The sequence below is a fragment of the Macrobrachium rosenbergii genome, chromosome 41 (assembly GCF_040412425.1).
Source record: "Macrobrachium rosenbergii isolate ZJJX-2024 chromosome 41, ASM4041242v1, whole genome shotgun sequence".
NCBI lineage: Eukaryota > Metazoa > Arthropoda > Malacostraca > Decapoda > Palaemonidae > Macrobrachium > Macrobrachium rosenbergii.
In genome coordinates this window covers 84,806,966-84,830,341 of record NC_089781.1, presented here as the reverse complement: position 1 = coordinate 84,830,341, position 23,376 = coordinate 84,806,966, and the positions used below count along the sequence as shown (strand labels likewise).

At 34.8% G+C, this 23,376-nt stretch overlaps 1 protein-coding gene across 1 annotated transcript in view; it reads left to right on the top strand.

Moving 5' to 3' along the window:
* LOC136826950 (fat-like cadherin-related tumor suppressor homolog) overlaps nucleotides 1–23,106 on the top strand; it is a 279,927-nt gene extending 256,821 nt beyond the window's left edge. The window contains 14 exon segments of the mRNA XM_067084546.1: nucleotides 518–928; nucleotides 1,051–1,242; nucleotides 1,559–1,747; nucleotides 2,122–2,336; nucleotides 2,692–2,973; nucleotides 3,134–3,391; nucleotides 4,379–5,542; nucleotides 6,019–6,894; nucleotides 7,067–7,273; nucleotides 8,010–8,382; nucleotides 11,239–11,349; nucleotides 18,732–18,899; nucleotides 19,317–19,500; nucleotides 21,081–23,106. Coding sequence (XP_066940647.1) covers nucleotides 518–928; nucleotides 1,051–1,242; nucleotides 1,559–1,747; nucleotides 2,122–2,336; nucleotides 2,692–2,973; nucleotides 3,134–3,391; nucleotides 4,379–5,542; nucleotides 6,019–6,894; nucleotides 7,067–7,273; nucleotides 8,010–8,382; nucleotides 11,239–11,349; nucleotides 18,732–18,899; nucleotides 19,317–19,500; nucleotides 21,081–21,477 — 5,027 coding nt within the window. The 3' untranslated portion in view covers nucleotides 21,478–23,106.
* The last annotated feature ends 270 nt before the right edge of the window (nucleotides 23,107–23,376 follow it).

The following is a 23,376-nucleotide window of genomic DNA, read 5'->3' as shown; positions in this document are numbered from 1 at the left end:
GGTTTTAGACTGTGGTTTTGGTCCACTTGACAGATATTTCTGTATTAGCATAATTTTTGCTATCAGCACTAAGTAGTTTAACCATATATAATTATGGGAAAATATATAAACATAAGTTACTCAATTTTTATGAAAACCTCTCGTGGCCTATAATTCTCTGTTACCTGTAATATCATACTGTCCTTTTTTGTTTGATATATATTTTGTTGTATTATAACCCATTTGAGAAAAGAATCTTTGTGCCTTGCAGTAAGTAGTATAGAAGTTGTGACTTAGTGGTTTGGTCAAACTGCTTTAGTATAGTAATAATACTGAAGGAAATAACCTTTGGCCTCCTGTATCAAAACTGTTGGTTAAAAGTGAAGTAAATATATTTAGCACACAAGGAGATCATTTCTGTTTTCATTTCATGGTATAACAATGTTTTCTAAGAGAATTTCCTCTGCATTTAATGTTGCATATTTTTTTAATGTTTTAGAATGCAAATTAATCATTCATATTTTTCTTCTATTCACAGATAATGGTCCCCTTTGCACGACTCCTGTTTACCGTCACACTATAAGTGAAGCAGCCCCTATTGGCACCTTACTTCTTACTGTGTCAGCTACTGACCTTGACCTTTCATCTCATCCACAATTCTTCCTTACGGGCCCAGGAGCTGGCAAATTTGCAATGGACATTGATTCTGGTCAGTTGACTATTGAAAATCCTTTAGACAGAGAAAAGCAGTCTCATTACTCTCTTAAAGCCACTGTCAAAGATGGTGACAATCTTGACTGGGAGTGCTCTTGTCAGCTGGAAATAGATGTCACCGATGTGAATGACAATTCTCCAGTATTCAGTATGCCTAGCTACAGTGTCAACGTTCCAGAAAACTCACCAGAAAATTTGTTGCTTATCAAGGTCCATGCTTCAGATCCAGATAAAGGTATTTCCTTGAGCTGTTGTTTTGCTATCATTGCTGTTGTTTAAATGTTATTTTTGGTCCTTATTTGAAACATTATATGAGAAATGTATTTCTAATTTTATATTGTATTCCTTTTATTTCAGGTGTGAATCGTAAAGTAATGTATGCATTGGAAGGGAATGATATATTCCTGTTGGATCGGCAGACTGGCATACTAAGTGTAACACAAACTTTGGACAGAGAAAAGCACCCTATGTACAACCTTACTGTCATTGCAACAGACCATGGCACCCCTCAGCTGTCTACAAGGACTAATATTCTTGTACTTGTATCAGGTATGTTGTTACTATTTACGTAGGTATACAATACTATCTCCATCAGTTATCCAAGTGTCATTTTTTATTTTAATTCATTATTAGTAAGTTCAGAATGAGTTTGTCACTTGGAATGTGTAAGTACTTAATTTTTGTGAAAGATGAAAAGTAAATATTTGAAGCACCATTGTATGTGTGCAAAAGATATTTGAAGTTTTTCTTAATGAAATTTAAGTAAAACAGTAGCTTCGCTGTTATAATGTATCAAAATTTCTGTAGATTAACTGCATGTTTGAAAAGTATAATTTTGTAATAATGTCATTCGGAACCCTTTCAGATGTCAATGACAATCCTCCAGAATTTGCAAGTCATACATATTACACAACTGTAACAGAAAGTACAAGCATTGGCTCTGCCATTGTCCGTGTATTGGCAACTTCAAGGGACTCTGGTAAAAATGCTGAAATTACCTACTCTATCATTGGAGGTAATGAGCATCGCAAGTTTGCCATACATCCCAGAACAGGTGGGTCAACAAAGTGGTAACATTTTCTTCAGTCATGTACTTATGCAATGGTTGTGTAGTATTTTCTTATGAATAGAATTCTAAAACTGATGTGTAGCTTTAATTTCATAGGGCAAGTTTTACACACACACAAATTTGTGTAATAAAGCAAATTGAGAAACTATCACAATAAAACAAAAGATTAACGATAACTATAATAATGTTCCTAAAACAAACATACTTAAAGAGCCTAGTCTACAGAACAATATGAGTGATGCAACACTTAGTGTAATTCAGGGAAAAGTTGATGTAAAAATGTTTATGATGATATTTTATGTATGATATCATTTCTGTAAATAAGGTAACTTAGTGGTCAACTGCATTTCTTATAACAGGTGATGTATCAGTGTTGGACACGTTGGATTATGAAAGGGCACATGCATATCAACTAACAGTACAAGCTACAGATGGTGGAGAGCCCCCTCTCTCAAATCATGCCACTATCAATGTTACGGTGACTGACATTAATGACAATGCCCCAATATTCCTTCAAAATTCCTACTCGGCTGTTGTCAATGAGGCTGCTATCATTGGAGAAAGATTGATACAGGTACGGTATTTAAGAATTTGTATTGCCAATGCTTCTAACATCAGGTATCTAGCAAAGTACTAGTAATGGATTAGTGACTTCATAAATGGCAGTTATGTTGTTAATGGTAGGACAGGCTTACACAAGGTGACATGTATGACTTATATATGTTCATTGCTAGCTTGAATTCTTGTGTTCAAGTACATAAAAAATTATTTTTCTTCTTGTTGGTATAAGTATGCATTTGCTATTACTGTATACAGAAGTAGTGAAGTGATCTTTTGTTGTACATCGTTCTTCCCATCACAATGAAATTTGGGTAAATTTGTGACTAGTAAAAATGAAAACCATCTTACATTAAGTGTCTTATTTTCAGGTTGTTGCTACAGATTTGGACAGCCTAGGAAATGGCAGAATCACATATGGTATCGCTAATGGTGATCCTGACCACCAGTTTAGAATTGATCAACTGTCAGGGTGGATATCTGTGGCTGGCCCACTTGATAGAGAGAGTGTTCCATCTTATGAGTTGGAAATCATTGCTCTTGATCAGGGTATTCCACAGAGATCTGGTTCTGTTATGCTTAATATTGAAGTCAGTGATGCAAATGATAATCCTCCTGTATTTGTCGAAACTAACCACACATCTTATGTTCAGGTATGATTTCATTGTTGTTTCTTATTTTATGCTGTTTGTTTTTTCTTTATACACTGACTTAAATTTACGTTTGGTAAAATCCTTTTATTTGACCTTTATTGTGTTGTATTAATATTAATGTACATATTGTCAAAAATGGTCTTTCATTACTTTTTTGCAGGAAGACAAGCCTGTCAATCATCTTGTTTTTAAATTTGAAGTCACTGATGGTGATGAAGATGCTGCTCGAAATGGAGGGCCATTTACTTTTGAAATTCGATCAGGGAATGAAGAGGGAGCATTCAGAATAACTCAGGATGGTCATTTACGTACTGCCACAAAATTTAATCACAAAGTTAAATCACATTATCGTCTCCAAATACGTGTGTATGACAATGGAAGACCACCACTGTACTCAGAAACTTGGATTGATGTTAAGGTAAGGGAATACGAGTAACTCTTTGTCGACTTGGCTTACACCTGCCTGGTAATGAGTTTTTTGAGATTTTAAAATGAAATTCAAGAGACACATAGAAAAATTGTAACAAAGTCTCTTGTATGGAGGTTCCCAGCTATGTAAATGATAGTATTCTATACTATATTATGTAATCTTGTTTAAAATACAGTAGTATAGTAATGTGTTCAAGATGTTCATATATTCAAGAAAAATTGCCTACACATGACACAACAGGGAACGGAGCTTCACCCTTGGTTTGGTGGGTGAAGTTTACTATCCCATCCCACCCCCATAAATTCAGAAATTAATAGATGATGATCTACTGATTATATACTGCCCAGTGATACCATTAATGAAATTTTAAAACCCAGATTTTGGTTAGCAAAGCTGGGAGGGATGGTTAAATATTTTTAAATAAATATTTTTAATGTATACTTTGTAGAGAGACAGGAATTTTTTCTTTGACAATGAATTAATTGGAGATGAAAGTTGCATGGTATTAAACTACAGTACTGTATATCAAAAGAACTACAGTACTATTTATCAACTTTTCACTTGTAGAGATGGAGGAACATAATAAAAGATATTCTTGATGTATTATTTTTTTTTTAATTTCATGGAAAATTTTGCTCTTGAAATTTAAAGACTCCATAATTACCCTTATCATTCTTTGCTCATACTTTTTTTGTTGGTTTATTAGAATATGTAAATAGGCATCCGCAAAATATGAAAGGAAAAGTAATCTCTTTGGAGCAGGAGCTTCATTGTACTCAAACATATAAATGGGCATTCTCTGGTTAGCTATATTTATTCTATTAGAGGAAAGGACTCTTAAGAAGTATTAAAACTGCCATAAAGCTAATAGTGAGGTTTTGATATTTTTCATTTGCAGAGAGAGTCATGTTATGTTCCATGCATAGTTTATTCAAACACGAATAGTATGTGAAATTATTTTCTTTTGTCTTTCAGATCATTGAAGAGTCCCGCTTCCATCCAGTAGTGTTTCCTCTCAAAGTTACTGTGTTTGTACATACTGGGGATTATTTTGGAGGGATTTTAGGAACAATTAAAGCTGCAGATGAGGACCCCTATGACACACTTACATATTCAATCATGCCAGATGATCATGGACTCAGCAGAAGATATTTTTCCATTAATTCACATAATGGCACTTTAGCAGCACAGGGAGGCTTAGATGAGGGTACTTATTTGGTAAATATCTCTGTCTCTGATGGAAAATTCACTACATACAGTAAAGCTGAAGCTGAAGTTATTGACATAAGTACAGAAATGATTAATAATTCTGTTATTATTCAGCTCGAGGGAGCAACTCCAGAAGAATTTATTCTATCTTACAAACGAAGATTTCACCGAGGTATCAAAAACCTACTGAATGTTAAATCACGTGATGTTATAATTTTAAGTCTCCAGCCATCTCGCACAAGATTCAGAAGAAATACCAAGAAAAAGATCTATGCAAAACCCATGTATCACACAGCTGATCTCGATGTCCTCTTTGCTGTTCGAAGGACTCCTGATGAATACTATAATAGAACCATTATACGAAAGAAGATTGAAATTGGTCGTGATAATTTGGAGTCAGATTTAGGACTGCAAGTCATTGAAGTTGTCAAGGATAAATGTACAGAAAGTTCATGTGAAAATGGAAATTGTGAAGAAAATATTGTCATTGATAATGACCAAGTTGTTATTGCTACTGACACTGTCAGTTTTGTTTCATTACATCATCATCATGAAGCTCGATGCAGGTGCCACACTGGCTTTTCTGGTGCTCGATGTGACATTGCTGTGAATCAGTGTGCCCACAAGCCTTGTCAGTCATACCAAATCTGTGTACCTGATAGTTCAAGACTGGGATATATTTGCGTTTGTCCTAAAGGATTAGTGGGCGCTACATGTGAACAAAATATAACAAACTGTGTTAATAAAGAAAATAGCCCTGAATGCTATCATCCAAAGTCCCCCATGACTTTCAAGGGCAAGAGTTATGCACAGTACTCTCTGCGTAATCCCATTGAGCGCCACTTTACCTTTTCATTGTGGTTCAGGACTCTACACCCATATGGCAACATAATGTTCACAGCTGGTAGAATTGATTACAGCATTCTAGAGGTAAGATTTTTTGTAGGTTGATTAAGAGTTAAGAAAAAGAGCATTCACATCACTTCTGTTGATCATTAAATTCTTAATCATGATTTAAGTAGATGATGAAGGTTACAAGTGCATTTATTAATGTAAATTTATTGTCCCTGGTAATATATTTTTTCTGATGGTGCTTCAAATTCAAGTTATGAATTGAAAGTATTAGGTACAGTAGTTTTATGAAAAATTAACTTAGATTCACCTTGATCTTTATTCCCTAGATATTTATCCTACTAAAATTTGGATGCTGTATTTAGAAGCGAGTGTTTCGAAAATTAAATTGTATGTTAAACGAAGAAGAATAATAATAAGTTAAGTTATACATTTGTTTACTTTTGGTTTATATTTGTTCTTCCATACACTTTTTATATTGTTGCTTTTGCTTAATTAGGAAATAAGATATGTTTTATGGTGTAATTATGACTATAATCTTTTCGTGTTTTCAGTTACAAAATGGAGAACTTCATTATCGATGGGATTTGGGGAGTGGGGAAGGAGTAGTGGCTGTTTCTTTACGTGTGGATGATGGTCAGTGGCACCATGTTGGACTGGAGAGGTTTGGCAGCACGGCAGAAGTAACTGTTGATGCAATGTATCGGGGACAAGGTGTTTCCCCAGGATCATCGGACTTGCTGAACTTAGATGACCCTTATTTATATCTTGGAGCTGAAGTTCGACCTTGGGCTGGTGCCCAAGACCCTCGCCAGGGCTTTGTTGGTTGCATCGATGATCCTCGTATTGATGGTACATCTTTACCAGTGAGTCACACTGATTCAACAACCGTTGCTTCATTAACTCGGTTAGCCCACATTCTGCCACTGTGTCAAGCTGCATTGCAGCCTCCTGGAGTATGTGGTTCTCTTCCTTGCCTTAATGGTGGCACTTGTGAAGAACAAGGTGCCTCTTTTATTTGTCAGTGCCACCCTCGTTTCCAAGGGTCGCGTTGTGAATTAGATTCAAATCCTTGTGCATCTTCCCCTTGCCTCAACAATGGCCATTGTGTCAACACTGAAAATAATTACATGTGTGAGTGTCCTGCTCGTGTGTCAGGGCCACGGTGCCAATACATGTATTGTAATCCTAACCCTTGCTTAAACAGAGGAATTTGTGAGGAAGGTATATCTGGACCAATCTGCAAATGTCGTGGCTTTACTGGTGCTTACTGTAATATTGACATAAATGAATGTGCAAAGAATCCTTGCCATAATGGAGGTACTTGTATTAATAGCTATGGAAGCTTCCGTTGTATGTGCCCAAGAAATGCATCTGGAACATACTGTGATGAACTAGGTGGAGTTGTTATTCCCATCGGCATGGAAGAAGTAAGTTAAAACACCTTTTGAAGTACACATCATATTGAACATAGATTTAACATTAATTCTACATGAGTATGGTATTTACTTCAAAGTAGATTATCAAAACTGCTGAATACATTAATTGTATTAATACTGAAAGAATATTTGAAAATTTATAATTGCCATATTTCCCTTGCAGATTATTTATATAATCATTGGCATTGTTGCTGTTGTCATCTTGGGGCTCATAATTGTATTGGCAATGCATTGTCGAGAACGAAGGGCTGCCCGCAGACGTCAGTTAATTGAACAGACAAACCATGTTATTCTGAAGCCTAAAAATACAGACAATCATCATAACATATACAAAAGAAATTCAAAGTTGAGCAATTTGGAAGCGTCCCAGGTAAATAACATATTTTGGTTTTAGCATCGTATTGATGAGTTTTATGTGTGCCTATCTGTGTGAGTATTTTTATTTATTTTTTTTTTATTACTGGAGTGTAATTTGCTAATCATTTACCTAAACTTTGTTAACTTATATCTATTGCACTTAAAGTAAGTTTTTAAGCTAGAAATAACTTTAAAATATAAAAGAGTATAAGACTACTCATTTCTGCTGTTTTGTATTTGGTAGTTATGCAAATACAAAAGTAAAGTCACATTTAAATGCCAAAGTAGTTTTCACAGCTAGTTATTGCTTCTTATCACCATATTATTCTAGCCTTATTTAATTGGTTTGATAGAAGCTGTGCATGTGCTATAGGCTTCGAATTATTATTTCACATGCATTTGAATAAGTTTTGAAACATTTTTACACCCAATATGTTTCTCTTTAGTGACCTGACTAACATCAAGGTAACTCATCAAAATGTAGTATTTACAGTATATTGAATTTAGTACAGTATAATTATTTTGAAATTAGGTGATGATTTTCTCCCTGTTTTATATTTGCAGTTTTTTCTTTTTATGATGCTAATATGTGTGTTAATATTTTTCTGATTGCAATTTGTAGCAAATCCTTTGTTTTAGTTTGAGTCTGTATTTTGATGGCTTACCCTTATTCCTGAGCAGCTCAGTCAGGGTTTTTAAGTGTTGTGTTGGCTGTGCCTGACTGTTGTGTTGGCTTGTATGTGTTGCAGAATCCGCACGGTTGCACGCCTCGCCCCGACTCCTACCCCACTAGTCCTAGTGAACCTGCCTACATGCCGCTAAACAACTTTGACACCATCCGTAGTTATGGCTCTGCTGGGGACGAGCTAGAGAACCTTCCACAATATTCTCGGGACTTTGTCCAAAATATATCGAAGCCCAACAGTCTTCTTCACCATACACCTCAAATTAATCCTCTTGGAACCCCTAGAGGTTCCACAATGGGATCAACCAGGGGATCCACCCTGTGCTCCCCAAGTTCTACCAATGCTGCTGACTCTGACAGTTTACACAAGCCTTGGAAGGATGCATTGGCACATAATCTCAAGGATACCTACTATGAAAATAACAAAATTCAAAATGGTTTGTATTGATAGTTGATTTATGAGTTTTGCAGTTTTTATCGTATTCAGGGAGGAAGGGTTATTTAATACGAATAAAGAAAATTTATGGGCCTATAAGATGCTGCAGCTATTATACTGGATAAAATGTACTTCAGTTTCTTTATTATACTGAGGTTAAGTTTAATAATGGTAGCCTTGCCAATGCATTTAATTTATGTAAGAGTATTCTACTGATCCTGTCCATGAGGTTTCTTGGTCGTAAATAAGATAGAATAATTTGAGTTGTCGTTGGACGAGCTTTCTAAGAAATATTTACCTGAAGGTTTACAGGCATGCACATTTTTTATTACCATATAAAGAGCTGTTTTTTTTTATACTACATCTGTTCTTTATACAGTAGTTTACAGCTCTACTGTATGTGCTGGTGAGGTTGTCTGAGTGTTGAGGTCCTCCTATTTCAATACCTTATCACACTTTAGGGCCGCCTTTGGGCAACGCATTGTTTTGGCACAAGTTCAGATTAACCTAAACCAAGCTACTAATTTTGAATTAATACAGGTATGTAAACGTATAAGCTCTTCATTATTATAAGTTATAATTAAATTAGACAATGTGCAAGGTACATTTCCATTTTGTTGGACATGTGCAGTGTTGAATGTCATTTATGAAATCCCTAGGGAAGCCTGCAGGTAAAATATAATACAATCTTTAGGTATTTGATTTACCTAATAGTGTATGAGCGCAGTATTGAGCTTTAGATTTTAGGATGTTTTAGACTGAAGCTAGGGATGTAGTATTTCACTGAAAATTATTTGATGTTTTTGAGGTGACAAAATTTGTATTACAGGCACTGCACAAGCAAAGCCTTAATCTTTCAAAGAGGAAGAAATTTCACTGAAGAGATTTCATGCTCGGTAGGTTGGGAGTGAATATTGTACACAAGAAGCTAAACAAATTAAGTGTAAATGCACATTAAGTATTTGAAGTAATTTGTAAAACTAATACATATTTCCAAATTTTTTGCATACAGTATTTGATTCTTCAGAAACAGTTGATGTTGTAGAAGTACTGTACATTCCTAGTTTCTTGAAAGATGTAAATCCACAGTGATTAATCAGTGGGTCATCACAAGACAAATACTGTATTTTGAAAAAAGATCACAGCAGAATTTGTTCATTACTTGAACAATTAGATAGGAAGGTTGTACGAACAAGGAATGTGTGCTTTGCTAAGTTGGTGGAGGCAAAAAAAATTTTGCCCCTTAATACCATTGTAGTCTCTATCAGTAATATTTTGAAATTGGTAGATTTTATATAATCTTTTTGTTTTTAACCTCCATAGTTTATTTTGAAATTTATGGTAATGTACTTTTGTAATGTAGTAAAGGTTATTTTAGAAAATGTGCATTAAATGTACAGTAATACTGTACTAGGAAATTTTGTAGAATGTTAATTGGTAGGGAATAGGTACTGCAGTGTAGTTTATAGAGCTTACAAGAGTTAGAATACTTGTAATAAAATTTTCCATGCAGTTGTACTAATTTTTAAGGTGCATTGTGGGTTCTGGAAGGTTTTAGACATACTGCTTGAGTACCTACAATATGAGCACAAGTACCTTCTAACTTATTTCCTAGGAATACTGTATCTGTTAATTTACCAAGAACATAGGTTAGAGTGAATAATTTTAGTTGGATGAATTGATTACTTTTACTTGCACAAGGGTAATTGATAAAACTTTCAGGTAGCTTACTTGCACAAGGATAATTTGATAAAACATTCAGGTAGCAAAAATGTCAGCCTCAGAGATTCAGTTGATGCGTTTCCTACCTCATTGTTCAATGAGGCCCATTGAGCCAACAAAGTGAGTATGACAGGGTGTGAAATGGTTTGTTGGAATACTGAAAGCTGATATTTTCATTAATGGTGACTTTTATCAAACCCCCTGGTGCAAGTAAAGAACTCAAAGATTTGTCTAACAAACAGTCTATTATTAACTTTCTTACCGTTTCTGTGGCTTTTTCTTGTCTGGCTATTTAGGTCCTTAAGCATCATCATCTCCAATTTTCATCCCTCATTTTAGAACGAACCGTTCCAGCCAGCCGTATGAGAGGATAATTTGTGGCTCATTTGTCTGGTTAAGCTTTTATTATAGTAACAAGTGTATTACTGTATTGCAGGGAAGTAGTTCACCCAGACCATAGAATTATTTCAAGGGCTAGCCCTCAGGTTTTTTACTTTAAATGTAAGATGAAAATTAGATAAAGTTGAAGAATACGGGAAAGTTAGGTGGAAAGAGACCAATAAATATGAAAAGTAAAATGCAGTAAGCAGTGCATCTTGCAGTGCAGGGATTGGTGCTAAGAACTTTCAGGCACAAGGCTATAACCAAGGAGAACTGGCTAGTATGTACAATGATAGACTGATATAAATTTGGTTTCTACTTTTATGGTTACAAGTGTTTTCCTAGAATAGTTGTAGATGATGGAAGGTGTCAGGGTTTTATCTGATTTACGACCAATTAACTCAACATGGTGAAAACTTTATGAACAGTAGCCATTATGTTTTTTGAAACAATCACACCTACAAGAATTAGATTTAATTATATTCACATAAACACATGCTTATTCTAATTTTTAAAAATTGCTTTAGCTAACTTGAAATGTTGTTTTATTGTTTCACAAGTTGAGATTATGTAGTAAGGATAATTGTATTTAATGATTTTGGTAACTTGTCCCTAAGGAGACTCTATGGGGTCACAAAATCTTGATACAGGTAACATAAACTAACCGTACACAAATACTGTAATGCATGCAGTCACCAGACTGCTAATTTTTTAGTCCGTCATTCCTGTGAGGTTACTGTCTTGTCCTTGGCAGATGTAAAGTTCCGTCAGGGTGAGTACTTAAGCCTCAAGAAGCTAAGTGTAGAAGGGAGCACCAGGGATGATACAAGTGTGCGTTCAGGGGCCTCTATGGATGACCTGCCAGGTTAGATAAACACTTGTATTTTGAACACTTCTATTTTTATGTTGCAGGCCTAGTTTTGGTAAACATTTGCATGGTTTTATTTTTTTAAGTACATGTACTTGATTTGCATCTTACCTTGGTTATTTTGAGCTGCATAATTGATTTAGTAGCATGCTTGTGATTTTGCTTGCTTAGAACATTTTATTTTTATTAATTCAGCACCTTATGAAACAGTCTTACACTCTTAAACTGTAACCAAATATATGGTATTACTCTTGAAAAAAAATATCAGCTCACACTGTTGGTACTTGAATGAAAGAATAACAAGAATTGTGAAAGGCTGAAATAAAAATACAGTAATAAAGTATTTGTAGAATCTCAGAAGTGTTAGTCCTGAAAAATGTAGGGCAATAACATGCAGACAAAAAATGTTAAGCAAAGGTGTAGTACCTAAATTGTGAGGGATTAACTTTACAATGTATTACAGTATTTATCTGATACGTTTCAGTTCCGTAGTATGTTTTAGTTTTGTTAAGCATTGCAGTTTATTCAGACTTAATTGCCTAACCCTTTTTCCAATTTTTCAATGATGCATTAACTTGCGTTAATCCTTATGCTCAGCTTACAGTTGTAGCACTTTTATTCATATGCATTGCAAATTAATATGTTCAGGTAATTGCTGGCTAGCGCTACATTATATTTTTTTCAAAATTTTTTAAATGCTCAGTTCAATTTTTATCCGTATATTTGGTGCTGTGTTCAGGAATGCATATTACTTGTCATTTGGTTCTTAGTTGTGAAAAACCTACAAGGTGTTTTTGCCAGTATCTGTTAAATTGATGTTAATCAAATCATGTAACATCCATATTGTTGCTACTTGTTTCCAGGAAGAGCGAAAGACAATGCTTTTTTTTAGTAAGCATTTATAAAATGCATTGCTGCCAACACTGAAAACTGAATTAAGTGAGACATTTTGCAGCATTCTTATTTCTATATTCGTGACATTTTATGAAAAAATTGCAATGTATGGAAAGGCTCCAGAGCAGTTTTTTTTTTATTCATTCTATCTTCATTTCAATGAATATTACAGCAGTCTTCCTGCTTAGTTGAATTGACATGCATTACTTAATGGTCTCACAACTACATTACATGACCTGTTTTGTATCATTCCAAAAAATAGGAGTTTAGATTTGTGATGACTTAACGATATAGTTTTGTTGCATTGAAAATTTTATTAGTCTTTGGTACAATTTAAAATTGCTTTATCAAGAAAAGAGATACAGTATATTAGAATTTTAATGTGAAGAGAAGTTGTACTTTCAGAGCTTGAGATTATCATTATCATTGTCTTATTATGTATTATAGTGTAAACAGCTTCAGTAAATCTTCAATTCATTAAAAGTCTTCACAAAAGTTAGAAGAGCGAACGTGTCTTCACAAAAGTTAGAAGAGCGAACGTGTCACACTTAGTTTGGAGATTTACCCAGGGGCTCCCAAAAGGGGGAGGATTGGGTTATGGAAGGAACAGGTATTTGGTAATACCAACAATTATTCACTACAGTAACTGCAGTAACACATTAACCAAGCTTTTCATCAGCGTTAATTTTAGCAGAATGAGCTATGGTGCTGAAAATTAACAGTCAACAACAGAAAAACAGTGCATGTTTAAAATACAGGCTGCCAAGGTCACAGTTATGTTGCATGCTAACAACAAAAACATTCCCAAGCTAACTCCAGCTAGGCCAACAGTATTTTTTACTGTATGCAGTTTATTATTGTCCTTTCTTGAAACAGGCAAATTTTTATTGTCCGAGTCTGTTCAGGGAAGAAACAAGACTTCCATGCTGAAGCCAAATATTTTTGTTGATCAGGTCATGTGTATCCAGCTAGGTAATCATCGTAGTAACAATTTATCTATTAAATCAGGGTTGTAGGGAATTTAGAGGACCAAAGGAAATTTTTGCTGGATAAAAAGCAGGGGGATTATCCAAAAAAATCATTATTCATGCTGTAATGTAGCTAGTGAGTTGACTAGAACTGACAGAGTGGCTAATTTTCTTGTAGTTTATTTTACCTGATGATAACTTCATGCAAAGGAGTAAAATGATGCAGAAATTTCTGTCAGTTATGCCCCAAAGTATTGTATTTTGCTTAGTGAATGTGTAATACCATGAAGAAATGAGAGCAGGCCTTTTTTTTTGTTGGAGGTCGGGGAGCAGTGACACTGAGAAGTTAGCAGAAGTATATTAGTATTGACATGATTGTATAGATGATGTATTCCCCAACTTCATAGGAAGTCACTTTTGGTAATTAGGAAAACAAATTTCACACCAAAAATGCTATCACACTAGCCATGTGCATACTCCTACAACATTATCTCTCTCTCTCTCTCTCTCTCTCTCTCTGAGGTACAAGACAACAGTCTTGAGCTCACCCAAGGGTAGTCCTTATCATTTCTCTTTCTCTCACTTGAATCTTCTGTCTCCTGAATCACATTAATTTCAGTAACTTACTAGGCCAAAGTACAAATTTAACTTCCTGAGAAGTCTTATTTTTGGCTTTGCCTAATAATTTAACACTTTATTACAGCATAACATCAGATTACCAATATTTATAATAAAAATATGTGATGTTTAATTTTATAGTTTAAATGGAAGACCACCTAAGAATTTGTGTAACAGTAAAGATCTTGTAACTGGTTGATGACGGCTGTCTTTCAAGGGAGGGGGTTGTATAACCATACTTTTTTTGTGTCTTCACTCAGCTTTTCCTGGGTCGCAACTGACATTACGTCAGTTTTGCACTACATCCCTCATTTTTCCCTTAATTATTTTCCCCCAGTCAGTCTTCTATGATTGGCCAGATTTGACTTCAGCAATACTTTTCATTTGCACTTTAGGCTTTCTTTATTTCACCTGGCTGTTAAGTTCCATAGTGAATGATGGGGGATACCCACATTGTGAGTACAAACAGTGAATGTGCAGTTAATTTACATATGACCAACACAAGTGCTGTCTTTTCTCCCACTAGAGTTTTACAAATTTTGTGTGAGCCGTATAGTAATCATTGTCTTCCAGTCTGCCAGATCATTGATCCACATTCTCGTTTTTGTATGCTGACCCCAGGACATATGACCAAGTTCAAGGACATATATATTTTTTTCTAATCACCTTTGCTTGTATTCTTGGTGTAATGCTCAAATTTGGTATGTTAGTTTCACTATCAACTCGGACATATTTTGACCTTGACCAAGACCATTTGCTGAAGCTCAAGGTCACTTAGACAAACACTGCAGAGTAATATGTATTTCTTGTCCAGACAACTTTGATACAGGCATGTGTTGAAGTGAGGAGCTTCCCGGCTTACTGGTTGGTTTTCTTGTTCAGTTTGTTAAATTTTTAAATCATCTGAAAAGTTTCCTGTTCTGATATTGTCATACTTCAGGGGGCTTTTTAACTTTGATGATCATGAAGTTATTACTGAGGGTAGAGGTAGTTACTGAACAATTTTTATTTGTCATTGCATTTCAGTCTTGGTCTGAAATTGAATAGGTGAAATGTGATTGTGGACAGACTTTTGCCAGCTGGCTTGCTAAGGACAATGCTGTCAGGATGCAAACATGACTTTTTCAATCCTTAATCAGATTTTTCCTGCCTCATGCACCCCTCCACTCTTTTCCCTTTTCACCATTTAGCTCTCATAGTCTTCCATACTTTTACACAGCATCATTGAACCAGGTACAGTAATGTGATACTAGATAAATCACAGTCAGTCAATCCATCCATCCACCCTTTTGCTCCCTGCTTCTTTAAACAATTATATAATCATACCAGTGAAGAAATTAGAAGAAAATATTGGCCCCCCTGGAAGACATCATCATGAATTTAGTTAGATCTTGTCAGGGTCTTCTCCTCCATCTCAGGTCCCTTGGAACAGCTGCATAGATAGCCCTTCATGCAAACATTTCGCACATAACCGGCATTACCATCATCCTTTTTTCAGTCCAAGGAGGTAATCCTCTCTTGCAAACAGTTCCTCAGGTTATCTCTGCGTAGGTAACTTTCTTTTTTGCATCCATACGGAGTTATAATAACATGAACTAAAAGCTGAGTTACAAACCAAGGCTTTAAAAAATTTTTCCTGTGGTCAGCAACTGGCATAAAGCAACTAATGGCACAGAGAGGACTCAAATGTTACTAGTAACAGCACACAGGTCCAGTGTCACCCTGTTTCAGTTATCATATCTAATATGCTTGTTTTTTGACATTTTATAAGGCAGTGAATTCTGTTTTCACATGAAATCCTCATTTTTCTAGAAATCCTAATTTTTTCTTTTAACATACCCCATTGTCTTACACTGAAGTCTTTTCTCCCTTCCCCTACAATTAGTAGTTGATGTATGTTCACTTGAGAACAAAACAGATGTTGTTAGGGACAGTTAAGGAAGTCAGGTACTGAACACTATTCTTTGTGAGGCATTCTTCATTTGCCAGAAATCCCAAATCATTTGTTGTTACTTAAGTTTTTTGTGGTCTTTGTTCAGAGTATTGAATTAGTGTATTAACTTTTAGTAAGACAGCTAAAATTTGTTGTAACTGTTTATGTATTGATTTAATTTCACCAAGGAAACAAGTGCTCTAAATTTAAGATCAGCTTTTTCTATGGCTTTACATTCAAAATTGGACAGACTCCTTTACTATAGTTGATTGCAGGTTTGCATGTATAACTAAGGCAAGGTTATTATTGTTATGAATTAGTTTAAAAAGACCACCAAGTCACATATCTAGACTCTCATAGGGCAAACTTAAAGGAATTGTTTTTGAATGAAAGGGGGAAACATTAAAAATGTAAGTTCAAGAAGTTGGTAAATAGGAAGAAACCAAAGTAAATGTATGAAAAGTAATGCAGCTTGAGCCTTGGTAATGGCTCAAGCTGCAGTGGGACATTCAAGGTACACTGTAAAGGGTATGACTATGAGAGTTAAGAGTGTTATCTCAATGGTCTGGTTAAACTATTTATCAGTAATAATAACTCTTCTGTGGAGTGTGTTGTAAATGAATATAGGGTAACCTGAATTTTACCCCTGGTAAAGCATGAAAAAGGTCATTTAAAATTTTTTACTGAGCTTATGAGTTATTTTATTCGAACCAGATGAGAATAAAAACCTGAGTTTTTAAAGTTTATGAAAAAAATTGAGGAACAGGTGATAGTTGAGTTCTTTGGAATGATTGATTTAGGTATGTTTGGTTAGGTCTTCAATACTCTCAAATTGTTTAACATGTTAAAAGTAGCCCATTGGGAGTACAATTTTTTTTTTCCTAGTGATTCTGATGATTATTTTGGGTGGGTTAACCATGTGTAAGTTGCCTAATTCATCCAGTTTTCAGAGTTTACTTTTGTAAGATATCTTCTAATTTATGTAAAATCTTTGTGGTTAATGCTGAAAGTTGCTAAATTAATCATGTTACTGATCACAAAAAATCTCCCTTTGATTAAAAAAGTGCCTAGGGTTAGGTCAGTTTGTTCGCAGCACTAGTAATTGCAAATATAATGTGTATTAAAAATTTACCACTTAGGTGAAGATTTGTGTAGGGAAACACAATATTTAGATAGTCATATTCTCTGTGTTGTAGATTTAGACTAGTGTTATTGTCAGAAATGTAGATAATATAAAAAATAAAATCACACATCACTTTTTGCTGTATGTCAAGCTGAAAAATATTTCTTGAATCGGAGCAAGAAAGCCACAAGTTGCATATAATTGACAAACAGTTAATAGACATTACATCTCTATAGTATGGCAGATACTGTATTATCCACAAGGAATTGTTGTTACAATGTCTGGAAAGTATGTGCGAATTACACTCTAATTCTTCAGATGTATGATGTTATTGAAGACATGAAATTATTCTAAATAAGTCATTAAGCTCTTGCAAATTTTGAGAGAGAAAACTTTAGTAAGTGCTAGTCATTTAATATGTAGGTTAAAGTGTACTGTAGCACTATGAAAGTTCAGGAGTGAATGTCAGAAGATGAAAGGCAATCAAAAGTTTAGAAGAACATGTTTAGACTATTTTTTCACTTTGGAATTGTTACATTCCTGAAATTATGTAATTTTTGTTACATTCAGGAAATTATGTTATTTAGATTTAAATACTGTCATATTGTCAGAGATGCACCACATTTTATCAAATATTGATGAACACAGACACAATTGGACTAGAAAATGAAAAATATAAACAGCAGGGAGTTTTATATCATTCATTTCCCAATTTCATATAATTTTTGTAGCAGCATTTCAGTGTTAGGTATATCCTAGTGAGAAACATTAGTATTACAGCTTTTAGTCATCCAGTGGGTTTACCGAACAATTCATATGGTACAAGCAGTGCCCAGGCTGCATTATATTGAAAGAAATATTTTTTTATTTCTTGCTGTGTTGTTTAACTATTTATAACAATTTCCCCTTTGTTAAAGTCTAGCTTTATGCATATGCAGTATAAAATTGTGTGGGAGCTGAAAAATTATCTACATAATTATGGATGTACTACATACTTCCAAGCAGCTGCTCTTCCTATAGTAATACATGAACTGCTGTGCTGTATATGCTGTGATAAATTTTTCTGACTTATTTTATTAATTTCTCCCTTCCAATTTTGATTTACTAGATGAGAGGTTATTGAGTTACTTTTTACACATTGAACTGTTTGCCAAATGCTCTTAAGTATGAAGCATATCTAAAACATAGGAGCCAGCACAGTTTTAGGTACCAGTACTTATATTGAGCCAGCACAGTTTTAGGTACCAGTACTTATATTGTTGTAAACATAAAGTTTTTGCTTTTAAAGTTGACTATATACCAGTTAATAATGTAAAGTTTTCAAATGATAATCATTCTTTAATTTACTGAGTTGATATTATGTTATAGGACAAGCTTAGTAAGCAAGCTTTACAGCCTGATCAAGTATACTGTAGCTCCCAGGTTTAAGATAATGGTACAGTGTTCACTTTAACAGTATTTTTTGATTTTAGCTCTTTAAAAAATACTCGCTTGTCAAGTACATTATACTGCACTGTATTAAAGCATAGTATGTAGTTGCAGTATAAGTTATAGCTGTGCAAGGACAGCACATACTCTACCATTACTCATAGATATCACTGCATGCAGGATGTGGCTTGTTTATTTTTTGAATGTTGTTCTCAGGTTTCACATGAGTTGGAATTGCAAGGTGCTACATTTTCAGCCTAGCTTTTTTGTCTGTTATTGTACTTGGAGTAGAGCTAAGCCATTTACAATATGAGCTGGAGTACAGCACTGTAAGTAGCTAGTGTTGTGATATTAGGGCTAAATATGTAAGGAGTTGTTGTGACTAACATGTGTCCTGGTGTCCATGTGGTGGCAGGCTACCACTGGGATTGTTCCGATTGGGCACGACCTTCCCAGAACCCACTTCCCAACATCATGGAGGTCCCTGGGGGAGAAGTGAGAGATTCTTCATCGTACCATTCCAATGAATCAAACGAATCTATAGTAGTGAAGCCGGCACAAAATCAGCCTTTGATGCCGCCAGGTAGGATTTTCTGTAAAAGATGTCTAAAAGGTTGGTTATATGGCTTCAGTTCTTATTGAATGATCACTGAATTTTGAAAGCACAAACAGACTAATTTGCATTTGATTTCTAACAGTGCCTGTAATAAATTTACCAGAGGGGAGAATGTGTGAAGAATCAAATGTACTGCCTTTCATTCTAACACAAAGTCAGGGATTATATAAAAATAATACAGAGTAAACATTTGAATTGAATTAATTCATTGTGCCAGCCTTCTTTTGGAAGTGGATTATTACTGTCAAGTTTTTATCACATGATTAGAATTTCCTTTCATACAAATGTTTACAGTAACACAATACTATCAACATTCAGTACAAATCATGCTAGGGTAAAAAATGTAAATTATAATTAGGTTTATTATAATTACTTTATTTACAGTTGAAGGTCCAGTAGATCCAGGGCGTGACATGGAGACATTACCTGCAGACGAGCTGATTAGTGAATGTGACACTGAATTTGAACTGGAATCCCGACCAGATTTAGACACCTCACAGCTTCTTGATCCAAACTCTGATGTTGGGGCTGAATCAGATACTTCGTTATTTGTCCCACAACCTCAGCGGTAAGTTTATTTACAGAAACAGTACTGTGCACTGTTTTTATACCTCTGTTTTCGTAATTTTTGTTACTGTAGATCTGCCAGCTTCTTAATGTTAAGCACATTTTCATCTGCTGACATGTACTCATAAAATTTTATTTTTACTGTAGAAATCAACACATCTGTGTGCATTCATTTGGATCCGGAATTATGGTTTTGTGGTATATTTTGCCAAATGCATAGGAACCCAAGCTGCCCCATATTTCTATAATCCAATTTTAGTGTTCATTGATGTTTTCATAGGGGAAATGTTGCTGTGGCCAACTCTGTGTAGCTTGATTATTCTCTTTCTTCTTAGGTACATGAAAGCGTTAGATGCAGCTGAGGTAGAAAGCTAAATATGAATATTAGCTACTTATGACTTACCAAACCAGCTGAGGAAATTTCCCAAAAATCTGTTGCTTCCAAGGATTCATAATTCTATTTTTTATACGTTCACTGATTTTGAGGGAAATGAAATTCACCGTAGAATTAGTAGGCTGGAATATATATAAAAAAAAAAAGATAAAAGTTCATCCTAATATGAAAAAAAAAAGTGCAAAAGTAGTCGCAAAAGAGTTAGATATACAAATCCCACATGGTTAAGGTGAAAGAGATCCTGGCAACCATTTTAAACAAATTGATAGCAAGGATTACTGACTTAAAAGAATGCATGGAAGCCATGGACGAGAGGATGCTTTGGGACTGTCCAAGAGGTAGGGGTATCAAGGGCACCTTTCAGATGACCAATGCACCATAAAGATTTGAGGATGCCTTTGCTGCTGTCTGGAAGGCTTTTGAATGCATATTTCCAGATATCATTGAAGGTAGAAACCATCCCACATTGAGATTTGTTAACAAAGTAGACAATTTTTCTTTAGAGGGTTGCCTGAGATAAGGTCATTCTGCAGGAGCGGTACTATGTATGGACCTTGGAATTGTCAGTGGTTGCCTCCATTCTTAGAATGGTTATAAAAGGGCAGAGTTGAGTTGGTCCATACAGTGGCATGGCTTCCCTTGATTTTGTTCAAGAGCATCAGGAATGGAAACAGCTTGATTGGCTCTAGTTCACTGTGCTGATCTGGGTCATGACCTTATCAGAGAGCTTTTATTATCCTGGTAAACCAACTCAGTGTATTGTGAAAAATAAGAGAAAACATTGTCTTGCCAGATGAGATGGTGATTGGCCCATTTGCATACTCAGGTTTAGATTTACAATGAAAATCAATGAGAAAAGTATTGAAAAGCATTGAACTCCTAGGAAACAACAGTAAAAGAAGGATTTCATTTTGTTTATGAACATACTAACACCTATGTGGAAAAGCAAGTGCTCAAAAATAATGTCTGAATAGTAATCAGCTGAAAAAATAGAGAACATGTCTGTACAGTACTGTACTGTTTATAGGTAAATTAACCTAGATAATATTTAATTCAACCCTACTGTATATTAGATCTTTATGGCCCAGTGTTATTCTCCCATGGAAACTATTTCAAGAGTTCCTGGAGCTATTGTTTAAATAACTGTAATGTTCAGACATGCTAATAGTAATTTTTTCCATTCACAGCTATGAGACTCACCCAAATCAATACTTACCAAGGTACCAAGTTGGCAGTGAAACAGAAACTGATGATGAAAGAGGAAAACTTTTGAATACTTATGAAGATTCATACAATGTTCCATATCAACCCCCCCAAATTAACCATTTGCCTGAAGATCGAAATGGTGCCACTTACTCACCTTATCGCGTAAGAAGTAATCGTCGACACGACACCGTCAAGCGATTCAGTGAGTTTGGAGCAGATATTTCTGTAATATCTGGAATGGAGGATGAGGAAGAGGGAGCATCTCTTTGGGGTGGGGAAGCGTCCAACACTTCAGCATCAGACTTAGACAATGTCTGTGATATTGAAGACTCTGAAGTTAATTCGGAATTTGAGAATGACGATAAGCAAAGAAAATGAATTTTTTCTGGAAATACTGTATGTAAAAATTTTATCAAACATGTAATAAACACAGTTTAGACTGTATTAAAATTGAACTGATGAAATACAGTATGGTCAGCTACCACTAATACTTATGAAGGACTCTGAAAAGATTCTTTTTTTAATGAATCTTTTGCAATGTTTGTACTCTCATTATTCTAAAATTTCAGCTGCCATTTCATAGTGCCTATAAGCTGATTAAAATAGTTACTGTAACTTAATGTATATCTTCCAGTGTGCCTGAATTCCCAAGATCATCATTAAATTTAATAAATGCAAAATGATAACTATTTTTGTAGCAGTAAATAATGATATCCTTGGGTAAAGTGCCAATTTATTTTTATCTTTGTCACATACATTTCCCCGCATGAAGAATGATAGTTAATAGCACTTGGAGATAATTAGCTTTGTGAGCCAGGAAGTGAACATGTCTCCTGAATGAATCTGACTACATGTCAATGGTGCTATAGCATTGAGCTGCTACTCATACTGCCAGATGTCACTCTGCTAGTATTGAAGTAAACAGTGTGTAAATATATAAGTGTAAATGAAGCCACTGGTGGTCATTGTATATAATATCCAAAAGTATGTGTTCCACAGAATGTTTATATTTTTGCCGTGTGAGCAGACAGGGTTTGATTCTTCAGGTACGGAGTATGACTGCCTAGGAGAGCCATCAGTTACGTTCAACAGACTGGGCTAGATGTTTGGCTAGTCTACTTTAACAATAGGATTCATGATTTATATGTTTAAAGTAGGATTTGTGATTTATGTACATTTAAGTGTAATGTAACTATTTTTAACATTTGGGATTTAAGTTCAGTGTTGTTTTAATTAATGTATAATTTACAATACCTAATTTTACAGGATTTTTTAGTGCATTACAGTTTTGTACATAAGTGTGCCAAAGGCAGCAGTCATTTCCAATGCCCATAAGTGTCCTTTGGCAGGAAAAAGACTCGGGTCATAAGGAAAAGTTATCAACAGTATGCTCTAGACCCTTGTCTGTCTGCCCAGATAGTAGAAACTAGAATAATTTAGTATGCAGAAAATTTTGAAATTTTTTATTACAGTTTCAATGTATTTTATTACAATTTATAGACAATACATACCAGCACAGACCAGTCTCCACATAGCTTCCCATAACAGGCTTCCTATGTAGTTCCCTTGTGTATTTTGCTTATACAACTACTGTTTGCCACATTCTGAAACTGGAGATGCAGTTTAACGTTAGTGTTTGTGTGTGTGTTGTTGTGATAAGATCAGCATTAATTATTGGGGTATATTTGGTGAACTCATTTTTCCTAATACAGTCTAATGTAATTCTTATTTGTTAATGTATTAACTGCTGCTTACAGTTGCTGATCTTTTCACTAAGTGCTCTGCTACTTTTGAAGTCATAATCCTCTTTATCATTCCGTTCCTGATAGACTATTGTACTAATTGAAGTAATTGTGATAATAGTTGTACTCTGTAAAGGAGGATCCATATTTTTAATGTGAACTAATACTGGAGTAATGGTTATTATTAAATTTCTATGGATGAATGTGTGGTTGCCTTGGCAGCTGTTGTTTTATACAAATTTTGTAAATAAACTTGTAATTTTTTGCTTTATCAATCTTTATCCTCACAACAGGAATATGTAATAGGTTAACACAGCCATTCACATAAAAAGTAAAAACCTGCAGGTTTAATCCTGCAGTTTAACAGGGATTTCATTGTAGTTGGCTATGAATGCAGAATGTGCTGGTGCAGACCATTGAAAACCTCTATCTCAGATCTATTTCTTCAAATTTATGTGGGAATAATATGTGCGTAGATGGTATTACAGTAAAAATGGTTTCAGAGGTGATTAATTTTATCAAATAATGAGTAAAG